The 18927-nt window shown below is 32.9% G+C and overlaps 3 protein-coding genes across 7 annotated transcripts in view; 1 reads left to right on the top strand and 2 right to left on the bottom strand.

Moving 5' to 3' along the window:
• Positions 1–12566, top strand: part of LOC145735183 (zwei Ig domain protein zig-8-like) — a 132453-nt gene extending 119887 nt beyond the window's left edge. Inside the window, exons 4-8 of one of the 2 annotated variants that reach the window (XM_081988981.1) lie at positions 3245–3455; positions 4438–4485; positions 8051–8162; positions 8218–8405; positions 11694–12566. In XM_081988981.1, the coding sequence (XP_081845107.1) occupies positions 3245–3455; positions 4438–4485; positions 8051–8162; positions 8218–8405; positions 11694–11791 (657 nt within the window). In that variant the 3' untranslated portion in view covers positions 11792–12566. The remainder of the gene's footprint in view (positions 1–3244; positions 3456–4437; positions 4486–8050; positions 8163–8217; positions 8406–11693) is intronic. The other variant, XM_081988982.1, reaches the window with a different exon arrangement.
• Positions 12567–12882: 316 nt separating this feature from the next.
• Positions 12883–13293, bottom strand: LOC145735185 (serine protease inhibitor Kazal-type 1-like). The gene has a single exon (XM_081988985.1). It carries the CDS (start codon positions 13239–13241, stop codon positions 12903–12905), a length of 339 nt encoding a protein of 112 aa, XP_081845111.1. The 5' UTR covers positions 13242–13293; the 3' UTR covers positions 12883–12902.
• An 861-nt stretch (positions 13294–14154) lies between these two features.
• Positions 14155–18696, bottom strand: LOC145735182 (pickpocket protein 11-like). 4 transcript variants are annotated; one of them, XM_081988976.1, is made up of 11 exons: positions 18513–18634; positions 17673–17841; positions 17414–17623; positions 17202–17361; positions 17003–17154; positions 16832–16946; positions 16642–16779; positions 16442–16589; positions 16334–16387; positions 14803–14994; positions 14155–14751 (listed from the first exon to the last, which is right to left on the bottom strand). In XM_081988976.1, the coding sequence occupies exons 1-11, from the start codon at positions 18529–18531 to the stop codon at positions 14633–14635; spliced, it is 1476 nt and encodes a 491-aa protein (XP_081845102.1). In that variant the 5' UTR covers positions 18532–18634; the 3' UTR covers positions 14155–14632. The 4 variants fall into 4 exon arrangements, with proteins under 4 accessions (XP_081845102.1, XP_081845103.1, XP_081845104.1 ...); XM_081988977.1 differs by lacking the exon at positions 18513–18634 and adding an exon at positions 18040–18446; XM_081988978.1 differs by lacking the exon at positions 17673–17841 and having other exon boundaries at positions 18513–18696.
• Positions 18697–18927: the final 231 nt, after the last annotated feature.

The raw sequence follows: 18927 nt of genomic DNA, 5'->3' as shown, positions 1-18927 counted from the left end.
TCATATGCTTTCCTGCACATTTAAATTTTGTGTAATGAATTTCGTTCTTCTTCATAATCATAATGTAAAAAGTAAGGCTATTTACAACTACAAAGATTTATACAACGATCTGAAATAGTTTTGGTATAAAGTAAAACCACGAGGGTCGTAATTTAATTAGAATCGTGTTTGGTTTGAAATAAAATGTGAAAAAGCAACAGCTCGGCTTTTACTCGAGCATTCCAATCCCGCAGGGTCTCAAAGGGGCAAATTTATTAACAAACAAGGGCAGTGTACATTTTTGCATAGTAATCGGATTAGCTTTCAAAGAATGTGTCACAAAGGGGCCTAAGACATGTTTTTTACTTTAAAAATTACAAAATGGAGTTGGAAGTAACAATTAGAAATAACATGCATTTCGTTTTAAAACACTTTGTATACAGTAATGGATTTTTAGTGAAACATTTATTTGGGTAACACTACAGTAAACAGCTTTTGTTTTATTGAAACTCTAACCTAACCAAAATAACTCCTGCTAGTAAATATGAATTTTTGTGTAACTGTCACACATTATAACAGTTAGAACAAACTTTTGTGTTCCTCAGTTTATGGTCGATTAAACGCACACTGTGATTAATCCCAGTTTAACATAATCTGTTTATAACCGAACCAGCCGCTAATATCGCCGCACTAAAATTTCTGGTCTAATTTAAAGTCAGTAAATTTGGTCCCTTTCAAGCCGCGATTTCAATTTCGAGCCGTGGCTTAAAGTAAGTTCAAAGCAGTTTAATCGGGGGCTTTTGCCAAGCCCAATTTATTTGGTAATTAACACAAGAATAAGCCTGCCAGATTTAGAGTTTAAGGATTATAGCCAAAATAGAAACGGACACAACACCGGCAACCCAGGTAACATTCAGGGAGTTAATAATACAATAGCTGGATTTTCGCATTATATAAAGAAATATATTCTTACGGTAAAATTGGAGGAACTGCCGGCGTACATTATAAACTTGGAATTAGTGTCACATAACGTAGTATTGAGGTGATCGTATTCTTGTGCAAATAGGACTTAAAGTCGGATTTAGAACTCATCAATTTTCTCCTAAACTCTTACGTTGCATAGGGAACCACTTAACGTAGTAGTAGTAGTTAATCTACATTACTTCACAATATCACAAGAGTAGTAAAAGAGTTTTACAGTAATAAATTTGATTATACGAGTCAAGAATTGCTTATGTAGAGAAAAAAACTTGAACTAGTTTGCTTGATTTTTCCTGTTGGATTAATGTTTAAGTAAAACCACGTAAATTAAGCAAAAATAACCAAAAACTAGTAGAACTAAAAGAAATATTATATAAAAGACTTAATACCATAAAAATACTGGACGAAATAATGATCAAAGTGGAATTTAATGAGAGAGTTCAACAGTCAATTAGACGAGAAACGTTAATCTGCTTTTTCTCTATATATGATATTATTTATTCTTCTCAAATATTCACTATTTTTCATATTAGATCTACAATATAAAAATTCAAAATTTCATATAGGTTAACTGGACAAAACACAATTTTAGTAGGAATCAGAGCAAAGACATTTTCAGCTTTAGGTAGAGTTTAACAATAGTTTTCCTCAAAATTATTAAACTTGCATATTGACAAGGCAAAATGGAAAATAAAGCATTATCACGCAACATACCCGATTCAGAACCAAAGACAAACTATACCAATTATTAAGTTTAAATTAGTGCTAGATTGTTATAACTCTGCCCGACCCTATTGCACCCCCATCGAACAAACTTCCAGCACTTAAACGATTCAGGCATAAACGTGAATGCATTTTCGGCAAACTTTCAAACGTAAATTTTACCTCCTAATATGGCTTACCATTAGAATCTAATCTATTCGGCTAAAAGTGCCATATATTGTTATTTTCTGCGGGGTTAATATCGTTTTCGTGTTGCGCAGCTATCATTAAAGCATTAGCGAGAACAGTGAGAACGATTCCATTTTCCGATATGGCGCAGCGACTAATGAAACCGCGAAAAGCAAATTCCGACGTCCTTTAAATGGTTCCGTTTGTTTTTCAGACAGTTTTTAACTCACAACTATTTCATGTATTATCTTCCTTTACATTTTAGTGAAATTACCAACTAAAAGTGCTCGCGCAATTAATATTCCATTGAGCAACAGAATCAATAATTCATATTCACTTTCCGTTTGAGAACGAAGCTCTTTCACAGCGACCTGGTGCTTTGTGCTTTAATAACTCTTGTTTCGCAAGTAATTATTGTCGAAGTGGGGACAATGCGGGCTAAATCCGCGTGTATGATTAAAAATATAAACGGGAACGGTGCAGAGATAGAGAGAGAAAGTTATGATGCGGCAGGGGGTCCAGATAAAAGCTGCTTGATAGTCGGTCAGGGTGGACAAAAGCTGGAGTTTTACAGCAACTTGTACTCCTGTTTATATTATCTGAAGTTAAATTGAATTTTACTTGATTCAGTTTATTTCGTTGACGTTGAAAAATTAAAATTTAAGACGGGAATATGGAGAGACTCCTAATAAAGCAATAACTATTGTGCAGACAAAAAATATTATAAAACTCGTACCCTCAATCACTTTAACATTACTGTTAATTAGTTAATAAAACTGAGATATCTCAATTAACCATATTTCCGAATTAAAAAACCGTACAAATTAAGGTAAAAATGGAACCCTGCTGGTTTTGCTTTAACCTAAAATTTATAAATTTAAATTAATTTAACCTTTATTTTTTTGGAACTGTACAAAGCAATTTTATGAAAATTCTAATCGAATCAAGTGTTTTAATGACATAAAAATAATAACTTTCAAAATAATTAATAAAACCTCTCAATGTGATTAAACGGGTATTTCCAAAATAATTGAATTCACTGTGTGTTGGTTATCAATTAATCAGATTTAGTAGCAGAATATATAAATAGCCAGAATAAATGCAGCGTAATCGTGTGCATTCTGTCTCATTTTATCGGTAACAATTTGAAAATAGCTGCAACGATACTACTGAAAAAAATCTTTAAAAACAAAATAGGGTGTTTAACTTTCCGGGTAGCTTTAAAGCTGCATCAAAAAGCCCTTATCTCTAAATTAAAATCTGGACCGAGTTTACTTAGGAAAAAAACCGTCTGTTAATGGTGTCGCTACTCGCTTTCTTCAGCACATTTGATGTAATTGGAATAATAATTAAACTCTATTTTCCAAGATGTTTGCATTTTGCACTGTTGCAGGTTTCATGGATGAGAAAACGGGATTTGCACATTCTAACTTCCGGCATTCACACTTATACAGGAGATGGGAGATTTAGCGTTAGACACCCGGAGCACAGTGACGATTGGGACCTAAGGATAGGATACGTGCAGAAACGGGACGCCGGTGTTTACGAGTGTCAAGTAAACACCGAACCTAAAATCAGCTTTCCTGTAATGCTAAACGTTGATGGTAAGTGCAATTTTCAGTTTTTTTCTCAAATGTATCACCTACTAAATTTAGGAATGTATTAATCTTCTCAGTGTGAAGGCTGCACATAAATCACTGGATCTTTCTTCGTCAAGTGTGGTTGTCAAAAACGAACAAAACAACGTTTATGTAAAATAATATGAGAGAAATCTGCAAAAGTTCAGGCACTTATGATTAATCAATCCGCTCGTTGCACCTGAATTTTCCATTAGTTATTTATTCAAATACCACTTCATTTATCTTCTGTAAGGTTTTGTCGTTGTAGTTTCTCTTCATCAAAACAAAAACTTTAATTGAATTTCTTAATTAATACTGGATTCAATAATAGAAATTTAAATTAGAGAAGTACATTTATTTTGTTACTATTATTCGTAACAGCAACGCGGATTAGTTCATTTACCTGGTTACAACTCTTTTAAAAAGTATATTTAACGGTATGCTATTTTTTTTCTTATTTTAATAATTGTAATCAGCTGCCTCTATTTTGGATACTTTTGCGGACTCCGTGTGTTCTTCTGTAGTTCCATGAATGATCCCAACAACGTTAAACAGTTATTTTCAGACTTAATTTGCATTTTATTACAACCTCTTAGCGTGACTGCACAAACACGAGTAATTAAAAGAAAGATCATCATTTAACTTTTGACTTATCGAACCACGCTCATTTGCACAATCGGCCCTCCCATTCCGGTTAGTTTTGGAAGCGATAAAGCCGACTTTCCTCCAACTTTGACAAATCAGACAAGTCACTATCTATATCTGACCCCTATTTGTCAAACTGCGCTTGAATAAGTTTTTCGTAGACGGATAGTAACTTCTTTCGGCGCTGCTCGATTTGTTTCCGTTATGATAACAATCGCTATTCGCAAATGAATAATTTTTTGCGGTCATTTTCCGGCCATTCTTGCTTATTTATTTTTCCTTCTCTTCTTTCCGTTATCTGTCACTTACTTTTTTGTTGCAGACCTCAACTCTCTTGCTGCTACACACCAAGATACGAGAGTTAGAAAAGGTACCTGGTGCATGTTGTTCTTGCATGTAATTTGTTCAATTTAGCTTTTAAATTGTTGATGATAGAGGCAGTTGTTCCTAAACGTTACTCTTGGAACTTTCCAAGTACGATTGCATTTCCGACGACATCTGGACTGAACTAATAATAAGCAAAGGCCACTGAATTCAGTTTGGTTGGCTTCTCACGTCCCAAACAGATAAAATCCACGGACACTATCGAATTGTTATGGAACTTCGGATCGCCTTATTCGATTCGAGCAATAATTTCCACGTTCCACCACCTCTTCCATACTAAACTCCTTTTTCCAGCTTCTGTTGGCGTGGCATTTCACCGCAAAAAAAAATTGGTAAGAGTCTTCTTGTACCAAAAACTTCACTCAAAAACTTCCCGACATAATACGGCAACTATTTACAATTTCCTTTCCACAATAAAACTGTTCCGCAGTCAAGTTAAAACCTCGCAAAGTTTTAGAAGTTAAGAAATTATCTAACTCGAGGATAAAGGCTCGGATAAAGCCCCGTTTAATTTTCGAGTTTAAAGTTCAGAAAAGCGAGACTTTAAGTCCGAGTTTCGCTTTGGTGCAGGTATTAGTAAAGCGGATTTCTAAAATTATTTAGGGGGCGATAATTATAGTTTCAGTTTCGGCGGTTGGCGATAACAGAATGGAACGTTTCGGTTTTGGGTCATTAAGGAATGTTAATTAGCGGAATTAGTTGATATAAATCTATGCGTTTGGCTTAGATGCATCAGAGTTGTTCAGTTTGGAATTGTTTCACTTTACACCAACCTGAATCTGTTATCTGAAATTTGGTACATTTTTACGCCAGTTTGCTTCAAAGTAAAAACTGCATAACTCAAAGGCCTCAAATCTGGTTGCAAGAATAAATAAATAGTGAAGGGCGTAAATTCAATGTGACAGGAAAATTTACCAATTTTACTAGTAAATTTATAAGTCTAATTTTACTAAAGACTGAATAAAAGGCTGTTTTGATTTATTTATTGTTTTAGAGGTTTATTAGTAATTGAATAAATGACATTTTCTGACAAAGTGATGATGAAATGGTGAAATCTTATAAATTTCTTATGGAGCCTTTTCTGAAATAATAACATTTTCAGCTTTTCGTCACTTTTCTTTATTATCTCATGTTTAAATTAAGACAATACTGTTTCTCGGAAACACGTTTCAAAAACTGTAAGAAAGCTATGTTATACTGTTTATTCTTGCAATTTCTAGGCGAATTTTGACAGTTTTTACATTAGTGACAGATATCACGTGGTTTTTGGAAGATAATTTAGCTAGGCAGTCACGTGATCATTGTCAAAATATTGGTCATAAATCTCAGAAACACGTTTTGTTTCGAATACTGCAAGAAAACTTGAGCACAATTTGACAGTTTGACAATCAGACACAAAATTGCTCGTCAAACCCACTTGTAGTAAGAAAATAACTGATTTAAGCACATTTTTGCAATCCTCGTTAAAGTTCCTATCTAATAACCTCAAAAACACTACAAAATTTGGTACAGTCACGGAGAAAAGCGGTGTCAAAGTTTGAACTAACGGAGAAAAGCGGAAACACAGTTTGAAAACACAGCCAGTGACGAAATTGTCTGTAAAACCTACTTGTAGTAAGAAAATGACTACTTTAAGCACATTTTTGAAATCCGCATTAAATTTCCTATCCAATAACCTAGAAAAATACTAAAAAATTTGGTACAGTCAGGGAGAAAAGCGGAGTCAAAATTTAAACTGCCAGAAACACAGTATTTATAAGTTATTATTAATATTTACTTAACCGGTAATTTACCCATCACTATAAATAAATTAATATTTAATAATAAAAAAAATATAAATAATAAAAAAATAAAATATAAATTTTATGTTATATAATTTTTTTTTTAATTTGGTAGTTTTGGTTGGTTTGGTGGAAAGTACTCACTTTCCACCCGGGTGGAAAGTAAGTGCAGGTAATTTTCATTTTTCCACCTTTACACATAAGAAATAACATTATTACATACATGGTTGAAAATAAACATCTTTTTTGTCGTTTATTGTTGCGGAAAAAAAATAATTCAAATATTTCTCTTCATTTGGTGTTTTTGTCTGATCCCACTATCTATATAATTTCATTATAATTAAAATTTAATGTGTGTTTACTTGTTTTTTTTCTTTTTTTTTGTCATATTTGTGGCCTTTCATCCGATTTTATAAGTATTGGGATGTTTGTCCTATATACTAGATAAATATATTAATTTTTCACGTTTTATTCAATTATTTTCAATAGAACCAGCTTATATTCCATATTGTTTGAGTCTATTATCTTGAAAAATATAAATTTTATTCCAAAAACCCCCAAATCGATACGAAACTTATAAAAACATAATCGTGGGGACTTAAACCGACGAATATATTTTCAGTTATACCAGAGAAAACCGAATCAAACTTTATTGAAATAAGCTGATATTAAATGCAAAAACTCAAACATAAATTCAGTTCGTCTTTAAATAAATACAAAGTAGTATTGAATTGCTTTTCTTATATAGAATGCAAGACAATGGCAAAGATCGATTCAGTTTTATTTATTACTAACTTTTAGAGAAGAAAAAGTTGGCAATAAGTAAAGCTTAAAATTTAAGATATTTCATAAAAGATTTAAAACTTTTAAAAACTGTCTGTTGGAAATTATTACTTTATACAGTTTTATGTGTGTTTACTTTTGCAAAATACGTAAAAGCTAAAGTTTGAAGTCCAGCAGTGTTTAACACAACTATAAACCCTTATTTCTCGTACCCTTTAGCAAAGTTATAGTCTACGTAAGCGTAAAATAACAAATGATTACACTACTAAAGTAACCACACCACATCCTTTGCATTCCACTCAGTTCGCAATGGGAGGTAATTTAATTAACTTAAGTAACTGTTATTTTCCCTCTAATTTGGTGGAATTAGCGAGTTCTAAGAGGTCCAAATCAATGCTTTATCCGACAACTTACCTTAAAGGGTTAGAGAATTGTTCAGTTTTCCACCCTTCGGATTACTTAATTACTTGTAAACACTACGTGTACTGGATGAAATGTTTTTAATGGACAAACAAAAGTGACATTTTTAAGAAAGTCTGAATGAAAGAAACTTAACTTAGTGATTACAGTTTCCGTTAAATTCAATTTGAAACTTAACATTAAGATGGTGGATGGCAATTACGAGGATACATTTAACTTAACCACCTAATAAGTCGGGTAAGGGAGTGTATGTAAGGCTTAGACAAATTTCGTGCTATTTATAAAAGCTTCAGAGGCAAGCCTTGGAGTCGCTAATAAATTTTATTGTAGCCACTTTGAACATTAATACTTGGTTCGGGAGAATTAAGTGCCAGTTAGGCATTACCTCGAACTTCAACCGAGTTAGCTAGTTTTCAGGAAATTTAAGGTATTTATAATTAAGAATCTCAAAAAGCTTCCATTTAGTTTCAGTAGTTCCGTAAAGCTGGATTTTACCAATTGATAGTTTTAAACACTTGCTTGATTTCTGAGCTTTGTAGTTTTTTAAGCTTATTTCTATTGTTTCAGATGCCCAGGCAAGTATTGCAGGTCCTCCAGAAATTTACGTAAAGAAAGGCAGCACCATATCTTTAACGTGTACAGTAAATGTGCATTCAACTCCTCCTTCGTCGATTTCATGGTAAGTTAATCAAGTCTTGTAGAATTGTAATATTAGATTATTTGGATTTTTTCAGGTATCATGGACATTCAATAGTAGATTTTGACTCACCTAGAGGTGGTATCAGTCTAGAAACTGACAAAACTGGAGTGGGAACAACAAGCAAACTCCAAGTGACCAAAGCCCTGCTGTCTGATACTGGAAACTACACCTGCATGCCGTCCAATGCCAGTCCTGCATCTGCGGTGGTTCACGTCCTAAATGGTAACACTTTACTCAATTACCTACCAAACGTTTGCATAAACTGTATAGTTTACGATCCCCGGAACGTCAAAGGAGAAAAATTAATTTTCCACCTCCGTCTGAAGTTTTACGCCCTATTAGTTTCCAGGCCCAGAAATAAATTTTCCGCACAAGTTCGCATCTAATATTAAAACTCCAATCTCCTCGGGGTTAATCCAATAGGAAACACCTTCATGTACCCAGTTCTTTGCGCCGAAATCTCATTACGAAACCGTAATACGTTTTATGTATAGAGGGTTCGATCAAAACTCGCCAGATGTTCGAAGTTTCGATATTTTCTTTTAATGTTGTTTTTAAAACTAAATTTTTATTAAGTCTTTTATTGTTGTATGATATGTTCTGTACAATGAAATCAATTTCAAATTATAACGAGAGTCCAGTGATTAATGTTTGCATCAAATAATTCAATTAGCCAGAATTGGGCACTCTCCATTCTTATAGTAATCGAAAATATCCAATAATGTGTGACCCTTGCGTGATACGTACGGTCTGATGGTGGCAATTACGCCGAAACCTGTTACCAATACTGAATTTAATTGATTAAAACCTGACCATTACTATAAAATTTTATTAGCAATAATTAAGGTGGATAGGTACCACTAATAATAATGAAATGGAAAATCAATAACATCTAAATAATGCGGACCTTTTTGAAGGTGGTTTCGATTACTGTATGACATAATTCAGCGAGTAAATGGAACAACTTACTGAAAATATTTGGAAAAACCCTTTTCTAATTTAATTAGCGATGAGTAAATTACTGGTATATTACAAATACTGTGTTTCTGGCAGTTCAAATTTTGACACCGATTTTTTTCCTGACTGTACCAAATTTTTGAAGTGTTTTTTTAGGTTATTAGATAGGAAATTTAATTAGGATTCCAAAAATGTGCTAAAAACAGGCATTTTCTCAATACAAGTAGGTTTTACAAGCCATTTTGTGTCTGACTGTCTTTTCAAACTGTGTTTCTGACATTTCAAACTTTGTCACCGCTTTTCTTCCTGACTGTACAAAATAATGTACTGTTTTTTTTTAGGTTATTGGATAGGAAATTTAATGAGGAATTCAAAGATGTGCTTAAAACAGTCATTTTCCTACTACAAGTGGGTTTTACAGGCAATTTTGTCACTGACTGTTTTTTCAAACTGTGTTTCTGGCAGTTCAAACTTTGACACGGCTTTTCTCCCTGACTATACAAAATGTTGTAGTGTTTTTTCAGGTTATTGGATAGGAAACTTAATAGGGATTCCAAAAATGTGGTGCTTATTACAGTCATTATCCCACTCCAAGTGGATTTTACTGGCGATTTTGTCGCTGTCCTTTCAACTGTGTTTCTGGTAGCAAATTTTGACACCGCTTTTCTCCCTGACTATACAAAATTTTGTAGTGTTTTTTCAGGTTATTGGATAGGAAATTTAATTAGGATTCCAAAAATGTGCTAAAAACAGACATTTTCCTACTCCAAGTGTGTTTTACCAGGCAATTTTGTCACTGACTGTTTTTTCAAACTGTGTTTCTGGCAGTTCAAACTTTGACACGGCTTTTCTCCCTGACTGTACACAATTTTGTAGTGTTTTTTCAGGTTATTGGATAGGAAATTTAATTAGGATTCCAAAAATGTGCTAAAAACAGACATTTTCCTACTCCAAGTGTGTTTTACCAGGCAATTTTGTCACTGACTGTTTTTTCAAACTGTGTTTCTGGCAGTTCAAACTTTGACACGGCTTTTCTCCCTGACTGTACACAATTTTGTAGTGTTTTTTCAGGTTATTGGATAGGAAATTTAATGGAGATTCCAAAAATATGCTTAATACTGTCATTTTCTTACTCCAAGTGGGTTTGACAAACAATTATTTTCCTGACTGTCAAACTGTGCCCAAAAGTTGCAAAAATTAGGGTTTTTAAGTTTTTTTTTCCAGTATTTGATATAGAACGTGTTTCTGAGAATTATGATTTAGACAGTGGTCACGTGGCTGCTAAGCTAAATTATCATCCAAAAACCACGTGGTATTTGTGACTTTCAAAACTGTCAAAGTTTGCCTAGAATTTACAAAAATTACAGTTTAATACAGTTTTTGAAACAAGTTGTGTTTCTGAGATTTATGACAGTTATTTTGACAATTATCAGTAAATTATTGGCCAAATTTGAATTTACTGGTAAAATTGGTTAATTTTCTTGTCACATTGATTTTTTTCTTTTTCTTCAATTTTACTTTACCTTACCGGTAAATAACCGGATAATATCACCAAATTTAATAAAAGTACACAACTTAACCATATAGAGAGAGAGATAGTATCATGACCAACATTATAAATTGTCATTTTTGCAGAAATTGAATACCAAAGTTGTACTTTGTAACTATCAATTACTTTATTTTTGAACCTGGCTTTTCTGTGAAACAACATCTAAAGCAATCGCCAAAAGTAGGATCATACGTGGTGGCCAAAACAACTCTTGCTTTACAGATTCTCCTAATTACAGTCAGTTCGAAAATTCATATACAGGGCGGGCAATTTTGAAGGTGTGAGGGTTTGTGATTGGTAAAAAAATACAGCAAGTTGAAAGCTGCATTTTTGGCTAATCACCCACTGTACTGGAGTTTATGCAAATATCTCAGCTCAGTGGGTAATTTGTGATTTACCCAAATACTGCACATGGAATCTTACAATATCTTATAATATTTGACATGAATTGAAAATTCAATGGAACAGAAACCAAAATTCTGTACCGGTAATGAACTAAGTTTAAAAAAAAATTAAATACACAAACAAAATCTAATCTCATTACTCTTCCTGGTAAATCCTTTGGGATTTAAATATTTGGCTCAAATCAAACAGAAAATGTTGGTCATTTATTTACCAGCCCCTACAAAAATCATCCCATTAATTTTTAACAATTAGGTGAAAGCCCCCATAAAACCACCCATAACAGTAAATAAGAATCTCCGATTTGTTTTGTTTTGTTTTCATTTATGGCCGGTCGACCTATAAAATTAAAAGGGTACAACAACCCTGCGGATACTTATATTCCTACGTCCGTTTCGCCATAAATAAAAGCGGAACTTGTCAGCTATCCTATAAGCCATTTTTCCCATTTCATGAAAGATAAGTGGACAATTTTGTGGTTGAAATTCACAGAAACTAAAACTCATATCGGCTAAATTTAGTTCCAGTAAACTTTACTCCCATAAGAACGAACTGAACTTCTATATGGAAATTGTGGATTTTATTTTTCTTTTTTGTTTCAGGTGAACATCCAGCAGCGATGCAAACGAGCAGTGGACAACACTGTATACCGTTAATCTCGGTTTGTATGTTGATGATGCTGATGATCGTTAGCAGATGATTTCTGCAAACGTGCTAAGAATGTGAGCCTATCATTAATTTAATCAAATCAAAGTTACGTGCAAATGGGAAATTTACTACGTGTGATTTTTAATCGGCTGTTTAGTGACGAACTGTCAGGTGTAAAGTCTTTTTTGTATATAGTTATTCACGGAATAGTGGAATTATTGTAATAATTTTTAGTACAGGGTAACAAATAGTCATGTTTTCGGTTAGTTTCTTGACTCTGTGAGACCATGGAAACTAACCTAAACCATTCAACCAAATCATAACCTAACCTAATTAAACTGTATCTTTCAATAATAAACTGTAATTAAGTTGTCGATTTTTTAGGTAAGACTATCAATCACTTGAAAAAAGGTTAAATATGAGTGAACCATTCAACGTCCATAATGTATATACTACTATACGTACAAAATATGTGCAATTTAATTTTATTGTTATTTTTCTTTTCAAGAACGATTTAGAGTTAGTTGTATATAAGTTATACAGCTGACCCTAACCCAGTTTTTTCCTAAATAATAACTGCACAATAATAGGATATGTAGCACGTAGGAATATACAGTAACACATTTTTCAAAAGACAAAATTTTATTGATTGAGCTGTGTAAGCAATATTTTAAAATTTATTCATAAACTTACATAATGAAAAATTGTGTTTTGTTGATTTCATTGAATCTTGTAGATATTTATCGTGTTGCTAAGTTTTTAGACTTCAAATTGATTTACTGACTGTAAATATACTCTAATTGTAAATAGATACTATACTTGTTCATTTTTAACTGGTTTTTTTGGCCTGAAAAAAGTTAAACGTTTTGTCTATTCACTGAATTAAAACAGTATAGTTCAGTTAAGTGGCAGGAATTATCAGAAATTGCTGTTTTTTCCACTAAAATTGCTGGTTCAGCCTGCAGTTGAACATACGATTCAATATTTTGCAATTGTCTCCAATCAAAATAAAAAGTTGATTTATCATTCATATTCTTGCAGATATGTACCTTAAACCATCCTGCCCTACTTGAATCTTTTGTTTTATAATGATTTTCTACACATTCAAGTACAAAACAGGAAAGGAAAAGTAAACAATCAAAACCCACCAAATTTATTTATTGTTACAGTTCAGCTTCTTCTTCACAAGGATACTCTTTAACCACATACATTCCTGGTTGTTTTGCCATCAGCAACTTACGGTTTTCACAATCAAAATTGCATCGATTGTTGTAAGTTTTACCGTCAGAACCACAAAGTGGTTCGTACAGTTTGGGACATGTACAGTAAGCTTCTATACTAACTAGAGACCCTTCGTCGTCGGTGCTGTTTGTAAATTCGGAAGCATCTGCATGTAAATCGGGTAGAATTTGCAAATATCGCTTTTTGCGTGGTCTGACTTCGTCTTCTTCATCAGCTAACACTACAGCTACTAGAACGATAAGGATGATAAGGCGTTTCATGTTTTTTGTAGACACAGAAGCTTGATACTAAACGTTGACTTACGATCTGATATTACGATAAGCTTGTGTTAATTTAGTTGATCGGTTAAGGTAAGTTAATCACACTTAAATCGTTATAGAGATAAGGAATTACACTTAAGCTTGGATGGAACAGCAACATTGCTCATAGCAAATTTGTATTTTACTAAAGTAACAAAGATGAAGTGGTTGTTGTCAGTTTTCCTGGTAGTCCTTTTGATGGGTTTCAACACTGCTGAGCCAATTGATCAGGGTATGTGCATTTGCCCTATGAACTATGATCCATTGTGCGGGTCAGATGCCATTTCCTACAGCAACAGATGTCTGTTTGACTGCGAAGTAGCTAAGCAAAAAGCTAGAGGAATTAACACCCTAACCATTGTCAAAAGTGGACCTTGTGATGATTTGTGAATTTACAATGTTTTAATTAAATAACTGAGTAATTTTTTTTTTGTTTTTTCCTGTTTATACGACATGACGAGAAAGCTAGGATTAGCTGGATTTATTTATGGCTTAATCCATATTTATGTATTATAATTATTTAATATCCAATCAGTCTTTCAATTTATCATAAGATAAGGTTGGCATCAAAGGATTACCGACTTCACTTTATAGCTGGGCGAATCGAATTTTAAACCGTTTTAAAGCCAAAATCGGCAACAGCGCCACTCAGCTCAACTTGTATCTAGGTGATTAATGACTCTACTGAGCTTAACTTCCAACGTGGCTAAATCCTCTTACAAAAGGGGTTTTGCGCGTTCCTAGCCCCGAAAAATCTTTATTTTTATGCCCGACGCACCACCTGAATTAGTGAAATGGTTTTGATTATTTATCAAAAATTAAAATTGTGGAGAATGCAGTTTGAAGTGAGGAATTAATTAATTAGCTCAGTACATACATACAATCATTTTATTAAATATTTTAGTATCGTGCAATCAAATTAGTAAAAGTACTTGTGTTTTATTAATAATGCACTCTATCTATAGAACACATTGAACAGTTTATATTTTAACTTAACAAGCAAAAAAAAATTGAAAGGATTGATAAACACAGCTCGTTGATTACATCTCTTTAAAATGCAAAGTTTTTTCCTTTTTTCGTAAAATCGACATCGTTAATGCCAACCATAAAGTCGTACATTTTATCGAATTGAAAGGAAACTTCTTTAAAATTTTCATATATATTTTCGGATTTCCACTCCTACATTTTCCTTTAATCAGCGCTTTATGGCCCGATAACGAAATGGAGTTTCTTCGCTGTAATGGATTCCGTTTTATGTCAGTTTTAAATGAAAGCTTTCTGCAAATGTTTGTGCAAGTGTAACCGATCAATCAGGTGAAGTAAAAACAGATGGGCTGCAACTGGAAAAATTATTATGTCGTGTTTGAGCGACATACTGCACAAATCAATCTTAGAGTTAGGAAGTAGATTATTTCGAGGACACTCAGCAGGCTACAGCCAAGAAATAGACCAAAAACTCCACCAATTTGCACTAAAATCAATGAAATAATTAAAACTCACTTTGAACTATAAAAAATACTACCAAGTAAGTCAGTTTGTGAAAATGCCACATTTCGCACGAAAATTTTATTAGGAATGACCATTGAAGTTTCATAGGTCGTCTGCAAAAACTCGTACGGTTTTTGTTTTTCCTCTGATACGTAAATATTTACGTCACAGTTTTGGGGGCAAGCTTGACAGTTAATAGTACTGTCATTTGTGTATATCAAATTACCTTTAAAAATTAAAAAAAAAATTAAAAAACCTTAAATACAGGGTGGTCCAGTTTTAAATGTCAATAATTCACCATTTGATAGCCCATCAAAAAATAAGTTAACATACTTTATTATGTCATTTTCCTGAAAAATGCTTCTGAAGGAAAATACAGTTCATAAAAGTTCAGTTTAAAAAAAACGGTTTCTTGTCATAACTGTCAGACCACTGGAGCAATTTTAGTCAAATTTAGAACAAATTCATAAGAAATTAATTCTGATGTTAATGACGTTTGTCGAAACTGTCCAGTGGTGTAAATACAGAAAGATGGTTTATGTTTCTGCTTCATTCTCTACGTCACTAGATTTTTTTCAAAAATTTCAGTTTTTTTTTTCTTTACTTGTTCAACTTGACAAAATAAGTATCTCTTATGAAATTCGGATTTGAAACTGTGTTTACGAGATAATTGAGTAATTACGTTCAAAGAACCAAAACCATCCCAACCCAACTTAAAAATTGTCTTGAAAACGGTGAAAATTGACTTAAAAAGCTTAAAATATGTCTTTGTAGCCAGTTTTCATAATTTCCAGACAAATTTAAAGACTTTAGTTTTGAGAATTGACTTATTAACTAGTAAATTTACTTTGAAACGGTGAAAATTAAATTGAAAGGCTTAAAAATTGTCTTTGTAACCAGTTTTCACAGTTTTCAGACAAATTGAAAGACTTTAGCTTTGACAATTGACTTGGAAAATGTGAAAATTTTGTTAAAGGCTTAAAAACTGTCTTTGTAGTCAGTCGTTATAGTTTTCAGATAAGTTGCAAAACTTTAGTAGTGAAAAAGTATTGTAACCATGAAAAACTACTTTATCTAGAATTTTTGACTACAAATTCACACATTTCAACCTTGAAAATTGACTTGGACTCTGTACCAATGAAAAGTGACATCAAAAGCTTAAAATTTGCATTTGAAATAAGTTTATAATAGTTTTAATAGTCTTAAATAGAGGATATTGACAATAACCCAAGTAGACATTTTTGTCATTTTTGAATAATATCCAATGAGCGTAGAAAATAAAGACTATTCCCCTATATCGACGCGTCTAAACAATTTTGAAGAATGTCATTTACATCACATAACGAGTACTCATTTCATAATTACTTGTTCCAAATTTGATCAACATTGGTCCAACGGTCTGATAGTTGTAGCAAGAAAACGATTTTTTAAACTGAACTTTGGAGGTCTGTGTCTTCCTTAGGAAAATGACATAATGCATGTCAACTTATTTTTTGATGGGCTATCAAATGGTGAATTATTGACATTTAAAACTAGACCACCCTGTATACAACCAGCAAACTTACTCCTGTACTTGGACAGGCAATACAGTCCTGATAAATTGCAGATGGGCTCCCCAGCTGTGAAAACAATTATTTAGAACCAAAATCTGTGTATAAGTGTACTAATTTTACCTAATCTTCTGTAAAAATAAGGAGTGCAATTGCAGTATTTTAAAGACATTTGTATCCTACACTCAAACTTGCACAATTTAAAACTATAAACAGGGCTATGTTCTAAAGGAGTTTTATCATGTTCGTATGGTAGTCTACAGTTTCTTTGCTTAAAAAACTACTTATTGAAGTACAAAAATCATAATTCAACTACAACTTACCTGAACATCTAAATGTAAAATTTCATTACTTGCTGAAACAATTTCAACGTTAAGTAAAGTAGGAACAACATAGGCGTTCTCCAATATTTCTCTCCTGTCCAAAATATCCATAATTTCGTTGGGAGCGTGAAAGTACAACTATCAAAAAATTTTACTTTAACTTTGTTTGGGTGTTTTAGTATTGACTTACATAAGTTGTACAAGGTTTTGTGGTATTAGGTCGTTTAACAACAAAACTGGCAAGTTGATTACTTGAGAATTCGATCGGGTTGTAGTCGTTATAAGGTAATGTTTCGTTAAAATATCTGATGTAAATAGATAGTTTGAGTTAAAAGTGGTTTGGTAAGGAAATATAACCTACTGAGGTGTGTAGAAAATGCTAGTGTTAGGGTTGACCACCATACAAGGACCATATTCAGTAAACACTCGGTGTACAGGTCTCGACTGATTAAAAGGAAACCCTATGTAACTTGATCCTCTCACATGTCTTATAAGCACCACTTTATCCAGAACCTTGAAAAAACTTTAAAACTTTCCTAAAAGGTTAGTAAAGAACTTACTTCCAAATATTGCTCAGGCTTCAGATATTCTTTAAGTTTTCCTTTAGCATACGGTTCATAATCTTCATATTGTCTATAATTCTTAAAAGCCAAGTCTTTGAGATACCCAACAAACTCATCAAATTCTACATCCAAAATTTTTTCTGAGATATTGTATTGCCTAGGGTAAACAAATTTAACTTTATAAAGTCAACCTTAACAGACTTACCTACAAAATTAAGTTTTTAAAAGTTCTCTTTAGATAATTATCGGTTTCCAATTCCTCAAAACATACAGTGACTGCAGGGAAAGTGAACTTCCAGAAAGAGTATCCTTTGTCCACTGTTATAATCACTGGCCTTTCTTTATAGTGATTATAGACTATTAAGCCTTGCCAAGTGGCCAGTACTACCATTATTAGTATGGCAGTTGCCCAAAATAATCTGCATCAGTGAGAAACAGTTTCTTTTTGTAAAAATATGCAGAAAATACCTTTCAGCAATGCTTCGTTTAGTGGAAAATGCTAAGTAGCTAAGTCCATTTACTGACGAAATTTCAAGGGAATAATTAAGACTTGTTTTAATTAAATCTAGTGATGATTTTTGGATTTTTTTTTGTTTTTCAAACATACTTCTCCCGGTTTTTGATAATTTAGTTAGATCTGAAAATGTTCCAGTAATTATTATAACCTTTATCACCTTTCCAAGAATTGTTTTCAAAAATTTGAGACTTCATTGTCGTACGTTTCCTGTACATTGTTGGGACACCCTGTAGAGCAGAATATGTTACTTTCCATAACGAATTTTGGTTTATTAGTGGTTTTTTTCGATGCTTGTCTGAGCTTAATGGTTATACTTACCTAAATATGACTGAACTAAAATTATAGTTCAGTACATCGCCTGTAAAATAGTTTTTACTTTTAAGTGACTTCCGTGACGTATTAATTTGTCGCAACCTATTGTTTTCTAAAACGCTTTATGGGTGCATTTGCATTTTGCTTATACTGAACAAGTATTGCGTGTCTAATTTATTGTTCTGCATTTCAGTTTCGAATTCAATAATATATCCTTATGTAAATCAGAGTAGTTTTGTCACGAACGTTTTTAAAAGTAGTCTGAAAGATTTATTTAATTTTTTTTTAGTTCTGCATAATGATTTTTAACCAGGTTAATTGCCACTCTTTGTTCCCCATTTAGGTTAGGACGCTAGAAATTTCAATAATTGTCACTTCAAAAATTCCAAACTTATTTGCCAGGTTATCCCAATCAATGCAATTCTCTTTATCTATGACGCCATCATAATTTAGTTTGGTTTTCTGTATAGTGTGCTTACCTTTTAAAACTCTTCTCATAATGATCGCACCATGCACATTTGGAAGGAATATACGATTCAGGATCACACATGCATACAAATTGCAAAGTTTAATTTGCACTTGAGACCCAGATCCATTATGACTGTAATTATTACTGTTTGTAGAGCAATTGCATGCGCACTTTGCTATTTTGCCTCGGAGAGAATTGCTCATTATAACAGACGACATGTGCGATTTGTGTGCTAAAGATAGTAGTGGAAAGTGTCGTTCATTTTCGTTAAATATACAACTTAAAAGGTGATAAATAGTGAGTAGTTAATTGGCTTTTATTTGGCAACAAACCTGTTGAGCTAAACTGGCTAATTTCACGCTCACATAAGAGTTCATTCAAACACCCTCAATGAGAGATATATCGGGGAGGAAATCCACATTTGA

The sequence above is a fragment of the Ips typographus genome, linkage group LG11 (assembly GCF_016097725.1).
Source record: "Ips typographus isolate SLU linkage group LG11, UJ_Ityp_2.0, whole genome shotgun sequence".
NCBI lineage: Eukaryota > Metazoa > Arthropoda > Insecta > Coleoptera > Curculionidae > Ips > Ips typographus.
Note: the sequence above shows the minus strand (reverse complement) of the source record. Positions and strands in the feature narration are given on the sequence as shown.

Coding starts and splice junctions, on each gene's coding strand:
- LOC145735182 (XM_081988976.1), bottom strand. Junction 17,362..17,413: donor ACTTTTAAAAACTTAATTTT/GTAGGTAAGTCT, acceptor TGTTTACCCTAG/GCAATACAATATCTCAGAAA. Junction 16,388..16,441: donor TTATTTTTACAGAAGATTAG/GTAAAATTAGTA, acceptor TTGTTTTCACAG/CTGGGGAGCCCATCTGCAAT.
- LOC145735185 (XM_081988985.1), bottom strand. CDS start 13,241: ATGAAACGCCTTATCATCCTTATCGTTCTAGTAGCTGTAGTGTTAGCT.